This window comes from Gallinula chloropus (assembly GCF_964237585.1).
Source record: "Gallinula chloropus genome assembly, chromosome: 21".
Taxonomy (NCBI): Eukaryota; Metazoa; Chordata; class Aves; order Gruiformes; family Rallidae; genus Gallinula; species Gallinula chloropus.
The window spans coordinates 6,522,581-6,533,599 of record NC_140106.1 but is presented as its reverse complement, the minus strand read 5'-3'; the positions used below and the strand labels follow the sequence as shown (position 1 = coordinate 6,533,599).

General features: G+C 57.7%; 1 protein-coding gene across 2 annotated transcripts; it reads right to left on the bottom strand.

Annotated features, from left to right (window-relative positions):
• Positions 1-5,163: 5,163 nt before the first annotated feature.
• Positions 5,164-9,538, bottom strand: DUSP26 (dual specificity phosphatase 26). 2 transcript variants are annotated; one of them, XM_084273826.1, is made up of 4 exons: positions 9,448-9,538; positions 6,942-7,214; positions 6,358-6,566; positions 5,164-5,923 (listed from the first exon to the last, which is right to left on the bottom strand). In XM_084273826.1, the coding sequence occupies exons 2-4, from the start codon at positions 7,118-7,120 to the stop codon at positions 5,724-5,726; spliced, it is 588 nt and encodes a 195-aa protein (XP_084129952.1). In that variant the 5' UTR covers positions 7,121-7,214; positions 9,448-9,538; the 3' UTR covers positions 5,164-5,723. The 2 variants fall into 2 exon arrangements, with proteins under 2 accessions (XP_084129952.1, XP_084129953.1); XM_084273827.1 differs by having other exon boundaries at positions 9,435-9,456.
• Positions 9,539-11,019: the final 1,481 nt, after the last annotated feature.

Genomic DNA, 11,019 nt, shown 5'->3' with positions numbered 1-11,019 from the left:
GCTGGGGGCTGATGCGAAGTCAGAGTCTGGCACTAAACAAGCATTGTTTTTTTTTAATGTCTTGGAATCCTGCTGACCCCACAAGAGCCAGAGCTTTGATTTCTCATCAGATCTCGCTCAGATGGGACTTGAAAGGCGAGCAGCCCCCTAGCCCCATCTGTGCTCTGCACAGCATCTCCCCCCCACCCCTTCCGCTCAGCACCCTCTGCTCCCACACCATGCAATCCCATCAAAAAGCTCCCACAGAAACGCTTCTGGGCTTAATTACAGCCCACTGAAATCCTCTGCCTGTTTCCCATGAAAGGATGGAGATCCCTCTCTGCCACAGAGAGCTGAGGCAGGAAGAGAGCGGGCAGCAGCAGCCCTCGCGCAGGCGGCTGGGTCCCAGGTTTGGTCTCTCTGGTTTCCTCCCTGCTGGGATGGGGGAGAAGGCAGCAGCCAGTGCTTGAAAGGGGGTCGGGATATCTGCATAGTGAGGGGAGCCTGAGCACCTCTGGGATGAGATCCTGCTCTGGGACACTCAATTCCCAGGTAATCCTGGCCTCGGCACGGCGATGGGGCTGTGAGCTGTGCCCACGGGCAGCGCTGGGGCATCCACGCTCACCCAGCCCAGTGACAGCACGGACCAGCTTCGGTCTAACGAAGCATCATCTGCCACACACAGGATGCAGGAGGCCGAGCAAGTCTTGCAATGCTACAGGTGTCAGCGAGTCGAGAGCTCTGCTTGGGCTTCAAACCATGGCAGCACGGCCGGCACAGGCACCCACAGGCTGGGAGAGGGAGTGGCAAGAGGTTCATGGCACATGCTGGTCTCTCAGCATCCCAAACGCTGGGGGTGCTCCTGGCAGTGCTACTGGCTGGGTGCTGTGTCAGGGGTCTGCCTCACAGCGTGCTCTGAATTCAGGTGCGATGGCCAAAGCCCCTGTGGCCAGGGAGGCACCAGCTCCGGGCGCTGTGGTTTCCCGCTGTGCAGCTGGAGAAGGCACCAGACAAGAGTCTGGACTGTAGGAAACAGGGTTTTCCTGCTACAGAGGGCAGAGCCACTTGCTGATCTTTGCCTCCTGTAATAGCCAGACACAATCCATCAGCCACCTCATCTGCAGCAGGAGAAAGGGAGGGTTTGTTTGTCAGGTCCTGCTCTCCCAGCCTTCTGCTCTGGAGACCACCAGGTGCAGGAAAAGACAATAGGAAAGGTTCTCTGCCTTACTTTTTTTTCTTTCCTTTCCCATTTCCCTGCTGGAAATGATTGAGAAATGCTAAAAATAAAAGAGAGAGGGAGAAGTCTCTTAGCTCTTCTAAAGGAGGTAATGCTGGTGAGCACAGGGTGGGACACAGGCTGCAGAGCAGCTGCTGATGGATGAAGCCTCATCCGAAGCTGGGTTGTGGGAACAATAACAGGTCACAAGTGAAACACAAACGTTTCCCATGTGTATTTCAAACCAAGAGCTGTACCAAGAACCCACTGAAAAGCACCAGCCATTTCCCCCTCACCCTGCCAAAAGAAACAGCCCCAAAATGAGTTACATCCTCCATGAGTGGCTCGTGGCCAGCGGTGGTGGGATGGAGAAGCCCTTCTTTGGGGGTAACGGGAGACTCGGCTCCACAGAGAGCAGGGGGAGGCAGGGATGCACAGCCCAGGTTTCCCAGGAGACAAACTCCCTGGCACATCCCTCTGCAATTATTTAAGGGACTCAAAAAGCGCTGAACACCATACCCAGCCACGTGCAAAGTCCACGTGGGTGCTGAGAGCGGGGCAGCCAAACCAGGGGCAGCAGGAGGGGAAAAAGCTACAGTGGAAGAAGAGATGCTGTAAGTCACAGCCCTGTACCAAAGGAGACGGAGAGGAGCTGGTCTAACATCTCCCTGCCAGCTGCAACACTGCTGGCACGGCTGATTTTAGAGTCACCAGCTTAGCAAGGCTCTTTCCTGTTAACCATGTTTCAGGGGTTCATGAGGTCCAGGCTGCTGTGCCCGACAGTGAGCACAGCTCCAGGGAAGTGGCCTTTCCTGGCCGAGGAGCAGCCACGGGCTCAGCTGAGATGAGCAGGTCCTGCTGGGACAAACCCTTGAGCAGCAGGTCTCAGCCAGGCAGTGTGGCTGCTGAGCCCAGCCTCCCCCAAAAGTGAGATCCCCTCGTTCCCCTCCTGCTGTTCCCCTCCTGCTCGTCGCTGTGCTGGGCGCCTTGGCTGAGTGATGGTTTTCATTAGCCTGACAAAGGCTCCTGTATTTTTAGTTCAAGGGGAAAGGACCGAATCTGGTTTTAACCAACACAGAATGAAGACCTGATGGGCACCCAAGTGAAACCGCCCATCGTGTGGTGCCTCAGTTTACCTCTGTTTTCTGTACCTGAAACCAGAACCCCCGAGGGCAGCGTGGCCAGAACAATGAATGAGCTGGAAAAATGAGGAATGGGGAACCCCCAGACATCTGTCCAAGCGCCTCCAGACTCGTGCTGGCTCCCTGGACCCTTCTCACCATGAGAAGGATGCTCAGAACGATTTCATTTTGGCGGCAAGGTGGGGTTTTTGCACACAAACTGCTCCCCCCACCCTGTAAGCAGAAGCAGCTGGTTCAGCTCAACCCCTCGGGGCCTATGGTTGAGCTGGCTGATGGGGTGAACCCATCCCTGTCCCCCACCCCAAACACTACAGCATGACTTCTACTGTCAGAACCCCACTAAACAGCCTGGCCAACACCTCTGCAGACACAGACCCTCGTGCTCCAGCGTGGTTTGGCCCTCTGGACACAACAGTTTGCAGTATTTCAGGTCAGGACAGACACAAGTTTCTGCCCCTAAGCACAGGCAAAGGGGGTTTTGCTGAGCAGAGCTTCTCCATCATCCCGATTCTTGTTCAATAAAACAAATGGAAAACTCAGCAGGTCATTAAATAAAACCATTCTTTCTACTCCCACACAAAAGCTGTGGGCTTTGCATCAGAAAATTGAATGCAGCTTCCATATAATTTCTGCTGTGATGCTGGAATAGGCTTCCTGCAAAAGTTGCCCCTAAGCCAAGCAGCTCTCTGCAGGGGGGATAACCAGGTCCCCTCCAAACAACCTTACCTGGCTCGTGCTGGGTGACTGTGAAGTCCCCTGAACTACAGCTGAGCAGCAGGAAAACAAATCAGGATGCAAAAGAGGAGCTGAAGCACCTCAGGAGCATGGTATGTGCTGCTTGGTAAGATGCTTCCAGTACACTGTTGTAGGTTGGAAAGGTGGAGTCTTTCCTGTGTCTCAGGCCTGTGAGCACCAATTCTGCCGAGGTCCTGAGCAGCCAGGGGTAAGCCCTCTGCTGGGCTCTGGGGATGCCAGTATCTGTGAGCTTGGGGCTTGGAGCCAAAACGCACAAGTCAGCTGCCCACAGCCGCCCTAAACCCACGTCCCAGCCTTTGAACAAGAGTGGGCTCTGTCTGCTGTGCTTCCCAAAGCCCGTGCCTGGGGAGGCTGGTGGGAGCTGTGGGTGCTCAGAGCCTCTAAAAAGCAAAGCCTCTCTTATTTGGGATGTTTCTTTAACACAGGGAAGTTCTGCTGTGGAGCATCTACTCACACCCCATCTGATGGAGACCCACTGTGTGCCCAGGGCTGCCCACAGGACCAGCAGCCTCCTGCCCCCCAAGAAGCTGCCCAAGAACACACCAGGTGACACGTTACAGGAGAGGAAGCCACCAGCCAGTGTTCTATTCAGCTTCAAAGGCTGCAACCCCTTGGTAAATTAAAATAACCAAGCCTTTGTTGCCCAGGCAGGGCTTTGAGGGTGGAATTCCCAGCCCAGCTCCTAGGTCATAAAAATAAACCACTTCTCATGTAACCCAACCCCAACCCCCCCATGTAAACCAAACTCTGCCCCGGCCCCGGGGGGTTCTTACAGGGCGCAGCACAGCGAGGAGCCACGGGGGCCCTTTAACCACGAGTTCGTTCCGCTTCTGCGGGCAGAGGAACGGGGGGTCCGTGGGTTCCCTCTCGTTTGGGGCTTTTCCCTCGTGCGGGGGTGGGGAGAGTGGGAAACTCGGACAGGAACTGCGCTTCGGGCGCCGGGAGCCGAGCAGGAGCCGCTCGCTGCTCTGGGAGCAAATCTGCTTCCCCCTCCCGGCGGGACCGGGGGGGCTCCGGGCAGCCGAGGGTCCGCCCGGCGCGGGGACCCCGCACCGGCCCGGGAGGCGCGGGATGGCCGGGGCGGGGAGCGGGGCGGGGATGCCCACTCACCCCCAGGCTCCCGCTCGCAGCCCCCCCGCCCCGGGACGGAGGGAGGGGAGCGGTCCCCCGGACCCCCCCGGCTCCCCAGCGCCCCCGCCCGCCGCCCCCGTCCCCCCGGGACCCCCCGTCCCCTCTCACCGTTGCACCACTGGAACGGGGGCATCCGGCAGCCGCTCCGCCCGGCCGGGGCCGTGTACGCGGCGCCGGGCCATGGCCGGGAGCGGAGCGGGGCTGGGCTGGGCTGGGCTGGGCTGGGCGGCCCGGAGCGGCCCGACCCGCAAACCCCGCCCCGACCCCCTCCCGGAGCCGCCCCCGGAGCCGCCCCCGCGGCGGGAGCAGCGCGGAGCAGCCGGGGGGTCCCGCTGGCTCCTGCCACACGCATCCCCGGGGCACGTGTGGCCGTGGCACGTGGTTCTGCCCCGTGTGTCCCCATGAAACACACGGGTCAGGGGCTCTGCTCAGACACTGCTCACAGCCTCTCCCTCCTGGGTGGCTCACCCATCCCCTCTGCCAGCACCCAGGTGTCTCTCAGGTCCCCGTGGCCATCCAGCCCTTCCACAAGCCGGGCTGGGTATCTTGGTGCCTGTCCACCTGCTGATGGATGGTGACCCTGGTGACTGCCAGCCCAGCTCTGCTTTCCACTTGGAGCCCCTCTTTCTGGCCACACTGCTGGGGAAGAGCAGTGGGGAGGGTCCAGCACAGGCACTGACCCCCAGTGGGGTTGGACAGGTTCCACCCTGGACCGAGGATCCCGGAGGATTCAGGTCCATCTCAACACAGAGCGCTCAGGATGATGCTCTCCCACCGATGCCTGTGACAAATCCCAGCCTGGACACACAAAGTCCATCCATCCATCCATCCATCCATCCCTCCATCCATCCATCCCTCCATCCATCCATCCATCCACCCACCCACCCATCCCTCCCTCCCTCCCAAAGCACACAAGGGGTGGCCAGGCTTTTTCCTTAGCACTGCCTTTATTTTTACAGGTTTACACTAGGCATGGAGGACACCCAAACACCACAACAAAAGGCCTGTTTGCCTGAGCCCACACACCAGACCTGATTCACGTTGCTACACAGACCAGAACCAGATGGGAAACAAGACAAGGAACACACAGAGCTTCAGTCTCCTGGGAGGGAGGGACAGGAACAGCTTGGCAAATGCACCTGCCACGTGGGAGAAGGAAGCCTTGGAGGCTTCCTGGAGCCAACAGGGATAGAGTAACCTGAAATGTGGGGCTGAATCCCGCTGGAGGCATCTCGGAGCGAGCAGGCTGGGAAGGAGGCTGTAAGTGAAGCCTACCTAGGTGGCAAGTTTGCAGGTTGAGGGCCTATGCTTTACCACTAAGAATAGCTCGCATGTCTGGGGACCCCCTTAGCTTGGGGGTGGCCCAGGGGCCAGTAGCACGTAACCCATTAGCTGCCAAGCATCTGCACCGTGAGGACAGCCCTGTCTCTGCCACGCAGCGGGGTCAGGTGAGCACCATGTAGGCGATGCTCCCACTGCACTACCCCTCTTGTCCTCCTTCAGGAACTCCTCTTCAGCCTCAGGGCATTGTCCAGGGCGACCAGCTGGCGCAAGAAACCCCGGTTGGGGATGATACCACGGTGGTCCTTGACCGTCTTTATGGCTTCTACAAGGGGCATGTGGTGGCGGATCATGAGGTAGGCGAGGACCAAGGTGGCCGACCTGCTCACCCCGACAGCACAGTGCACAAGGATCCTTCCTGGGGGTGAAACACAGGGGCTGTGTCACAGCAGACCCAACATCCCAGTTAAAACACCACTGACGGCACGACTCTGCCGTGCTACACCCTGGAGCTGCAGCTCAGGTGCACAGGCTCTGGGGTCACCCTGTGGCCCCAGTTATGGGATGACTGTGATGCACAGAGGTTCCCCTCTTGGCAAAGGGGGAACCGTGATTTCCCAACATGGCCTGAACAGGACCAGCCCCAGCTCAGGACACAGGCTGGGGCTGTGACCGGGGGGGAGCTGGTGCTCTCACCTAGCCCATTCCCTCTTGGGAGGAGGTGATCCAGTGCAGGAGACACCATCCCAGGCTAGATATGTCTATCTTTGTTTTCCAGGATGCTTAGCAACAGGCTGTCAGTACAGCTTCCCACCAGCCCCGGGGCTTTTCCCAGCCATCTTTCCCACCCACCTTCATTCAGCGCCTGGTGGATGAAGTCAGCTGCAGGGTAGAAGTAGGGGCTCATGTCGAAGGAAGGCGAGTCGTGGGCCTCGATGCCCAGGTAGCGGATGCCGGTGCCCTCGTAGTACTCGGCTCCCCCCCTCCACTTGCTGTGGGAGGCGTTGAGGATGTGGGTGATGCGCAGGTGAGCCAGCTCGCGCCGGTTGGCCGCTATATCTCTGGTGGGGAACGAGAACCAGCACGGACAGGCCTGAGTTTGGACTAGCTAAAGGTTTTGGGGGACAGTGTAAGTGCTGTCCTCAACAAACGTGTGTGTCTGAGGGAGCTGGGTGTGAAGGGAAAAAGCCAGACTCTTCAGATTCGGGAATCAAGTTGATCTCCTGGGTTCTGACTTCATGGACCCTCCACCTTCCCCGCCACAGCAGCGCTCCCATCTCTGCACAGCCGTGCTGATGTCCTTCCTCCACCCCCACGTACACACCCTTCACACCCTCCTTTCTCTCTCATTCCCCCCCCCCCCCCGGTTTTCCCCATGCCATGAAAGGAGCCCCTCAATATCCCCCTCCCAGCTCTCCTCCCCTTCTGATACATACTGATCGCCCAGGTAGAGTCCTGGCCAGACCTCATCTGCATGATTACAGGCTGTCTTCCCCGTGTACAGCAACCTTTCCAGCTCGAAGACGCTGAGGATGGGGTGGTTGTTGCGCTCTTCCCGGGAGCCCCGGCTCGGTGACCTGGTGCCATTCCTGGAGAACCTGGACAGGAAAGCCATTGGAGCTGCCGAGACCCACAAGGCATACCTGTGGGTTCGTGAAGGCCGGAGAGTGGCCCGGAGGTCGCTTCTGCTGCTGCTGCCACCCACGGTCCTGTCATGGAAGCAGTGGAGATGCCATTAGAAGAAATTAGGGGGGTGGGTGCCCCGTCCCTGGGGTTGTTCAAGGCCAGGTTGGATGGGGCCCTGGGCAACCTTGTGTAGCTCCAGGCCTGGAGGTTGGTGTCCCTGCCTGTGGCAGGGGTTTGGAGCTCTGTGACCCTTGGGGTCCCTTCCAACCCATGCCATTCTATAATTCTATGATAAATGGGGACCTCTCACTGTATCACTTTTGTAGAAATCCTGGCCCAAAGCATCCTCCAGTTGTCACCTTCCCAGTGAGAGGACTAAGTCAGCTGCCCAGTGGTTCCCAGTGTGAGACAAAGCATCACCAACACTCCCTTCCAAGAAGCAAAACTGCTGGGGAGAAGTTTAGATGCCAAGGCTGGTGAGGGATGCCAGAGAAGCAGCCAGATTGCTGAGTCTCTACAGGCTGAGGTTTTACTCCAGCCCTGTGACTTTGGGTTGAGGCCACATTGGCAGGAGATGCTCTACACAGGACCACCTTCCTTCTGCGCTGGCTCTGGGGCTTTGCTGCCAGCGGGACAGTGCCAGCGCGAGAGCTGATGCTGCCAACCTGCGATCAGAAGCAGTGAAAGGCGGCCAGGTCTGGGCAAGCCACCAGGACTGGGGAGGAAAAACCCCCCAGACAGGTGGAGGATTCCATATGGCACCACGCAGAGTCTGGCCAGGACCCAGACTCCTGTGCACCAGGCACAAAAGCCTGAAGGGAGGGAGAGGCAGGATTAACCCCCTCCGAGCACAGCAGTCCTGCTGCTGCATTTGGATATCCAGGGCTGGTCTGGGGTGGGAAGAGTTAATTTCAGGGGATGAGAAGGTTCATTTTACAGAGCAGATCCTCTAGGATGCAGCTCAGTGTTGCAGCCTTCAGATCCTGCTGCTACTTGTCACACATCTGTGAGAACCCCCCCAGACAGCCTTACCCACGCGAGCAGTGACCAGTCCCTGCAGCCAGACCTTCCTCAGAGCTGCCTCCTTCCTCTCCCTCGGTGGCTGCTGCCCTGCTGCTGGAAAGCCCCAGGTGGGAGAACACAATTCTCCTTCCCACCATCATGCTGCTGCACTGGAAGGTGTCCAAAGAGCATCCCATCCCACCACCCCTCTCCCCAGCAACAGCTCAGCAAGTCTCTGGGACCTGGGGGGAGGAAACCCAGCGACCTTGGGCTGGATCAGTCTGTCTGTCTGTCTGTCTGTCTGCTTTGACATTTGCCTAAGGTGCCGGCCAGCAGCCAATGGTGCAGAAGGAAGAAGCCTCCAGCCATTTCTTGGCAACACACAGAGGATGAAAACATTGCAAGGGCACGGGGGGGGGGCATAGAGGGAGTCTGGTGAGGCTCGTGGATGTCTCCCTCCCCACTCCCTGTTCCAGGGGGCAGCTCAGACCCTGCCTGGCATCTCGGGGTGCTGCACAGCAGAGCTGGGTCCTGCCCACCCTGGCACTGGGCACACACCACACTCCCCCAGCACTGGGTACAGGCCAGATCTCCCCCTGCCACATCTCCCCCTGCCACATCTCCCCTGCCCTGATGAATTTTGGACTCCTTCACGCTGGGAATTCAGCCTTGGCAAAGCCCACCTGGAAAAGGCACCCAGCACGGCCGTGTGCCGGGGCCCTCAGACCTTGTGTGACCTTGGCTGCAGCACAGCCACATGCCACCAGCCCCGGGCAGCAGTAAGAGACAAACAGCAGAAGGGGCTGAAAAAAGCAACTCAGTGGTGAGTGTGAGGCTGTAACTGGCTACATGGCAGCCCCTCGCATCGCTGCAGCAGGCTGGCAAAAGAGCAACCCACACCTATCTGGGATGTGGCTCCAGAAACCCCAGGCCCAAAAGCTGGCTCCCAGCACCCCACCCCAACACGCCACGGTGCCAGGCCCCCCCCAGAAGAGCTGCCAGGGAAGAGAAACTGCCCCACATCCCAGAGCTCAGAACAGGCGCCAGAGCACTCCTGGCACCCAAACCCCTCGCAGGCACCGGTTGTGTATCTCTCCCCCTCATCAGCCAAGCCCAGTGGCTCACACCCCCTCCCCCCCGCAGGCTCAGGGGTGTCTGCAGAGCCCCCTCTGCCCCCCGTGCCAGGCTGGGAGGGAGGGCAGCAACAGCCCGAGCTGGGGAGAGGCTCTGCTGAGCGAGCACAGGCTGCTCAGCGCGGCACAGACAGACAGACAGACACGCAGGAGGAAGGAGACGCCCACCCTGTTACTCTACCTGAAGGGAGAGCTGTGATTTTTCGGCTCAGAGGGAGCGTTGGAGTCAGACCCAGTCGGCCATGTCTTCCTGCTGCTGCCGCCGCTGCTGGAGAAAGGCTGATGCCTGAACATCTATTTTAAGCCATGACATGTCCAGAGGCAGGTTTGTTTAGATCATGCTGTGCATGGATGGGCAAGGGAGGAACCAGGGAGACGGCCACAAGCTCTGAGAGGGCGTGCAAGCATGCACAGGCACACACACACACACACAGTGCCCATCGCTGCGCAGGCAGAAACAGCAGCAGCAAGAACACAGTGAAATCCTCCTGCCAGCTCTGCTCTCCCTCCTCCTCCTGCAAAGCAAAAGCCTCGGGTGTGCGGAGAAGGGGAGAAGGAGAAAGCTGGTGAAGTGGTGCTGATGACATGCTTACCCATATCATACATCCGCAGCTGTCTCTAGAGGATGCTCCCACATTTCTTTTGGAGGGTTGACCTTGTTCTCCCCCCTTGCTGGGGTCTCTGGTGTCTGGAGAAAATAAGCTGGGATGGGTTGGGGGGTGTGTGTGGTGACACAACAAATTATGTACAAATTCCTTTCACAGTCAGGGAATACTTTGGTTTTTTTATGGGGGAGAAAAACACCAACAAGAGGAAAAGATGAAGCTCCAAAGACAGAGGCTTTTTGTTTTGCCAGTCTCTGAATGACACTGTTCATTTCAGAAGTGCTGCAGTGTTTCAGTTCAATGTTTTCCAGGCAGAATATTGTCCTCTTGCCTTTGAAGTGCTGGCTTTCAATTAAAAAGTTTGACTCAAAGCAGAAAGCAGGAGTGTGCTGGGTGAAACAGCCTGGGGAAGAACTGAAACAAGCTGTCCCAGGCCAAAGGACACATCCTAAGGAGCCTCACAGCATTCCCTCCCCCATTCCTATTTGATTAAACCCCAGGAAAATTGCCTGGTTTGTTGTCAGCTCTCTCATGGTTACCCCAGGATGCATCCTCAGAAGCTTGGAGGTTGAACCCAGCACCACCAGGTACCCATCCTGTCCCACCAGCACCACATTACCCACTTGCAATGGGCTTTAACTGGGTGTTTTCAACATCCATCATGGACAGCTCAGGACCCTGGAGTGCAAGGCAATCTGTGCTTTGACAGCTCCCTGAGACACCCCTAATGTGGGCAAGCAGAGGCTCTCTCCCTCCCCTGGAGCAAGGCACTATGTTCCCAGTAGTCTGTAAAACGCAAACCAGACGTGCCCAGAGCCCCCAGCATAGAAGGTTAAACCCAAATTTAAAACACCTACATGAAATAAAATGAGGTGGACAAATGCTTTGGCAGAACATTGCCTGCAGGGAACTTACTGGCCATTTAAACTGAGGATTAGTAGTTGTTATGTTTTTATTCCAATAATAATACTGGAATTGCTTTGTAAAGCAGCCAGAAGTCCCCAACAATGCCAGTGACTGCTTCTTAGATAATGAAATCTCAGATGCTTTGAAATGCCTGGGCAGCTGCCTCAAGGAAAAGTGTCAGCAATCTATCTTTTTCTGAGGGAAGCTTCTGAGACACAAAGCAGACCTCTTAGCCTCACCTC

Coding starts and splice junctions, on each gene's coding strand:
- DUSP26 (XM_084273826.1), bottom strand. CDS start 7,120: ATGGCTTTCCTGTCCAGGTTCTCCAGGAATGGCACCAGGTCACCGAGC. Junction 6,567..6,941: donor GGACTCTACCTGGGCGATCA/GTATGTATCAGA, acceptor GTTCCCCACCAG/AGATATAGCGGCCAACCGGC. Junction 5,924..6,357: donor CCACCAGGCGCTGAATGAAG/GTGGGTGGGAAA, acceptor TTTCACCCCCAG/GAAGGATCCTTGTGCACTGT.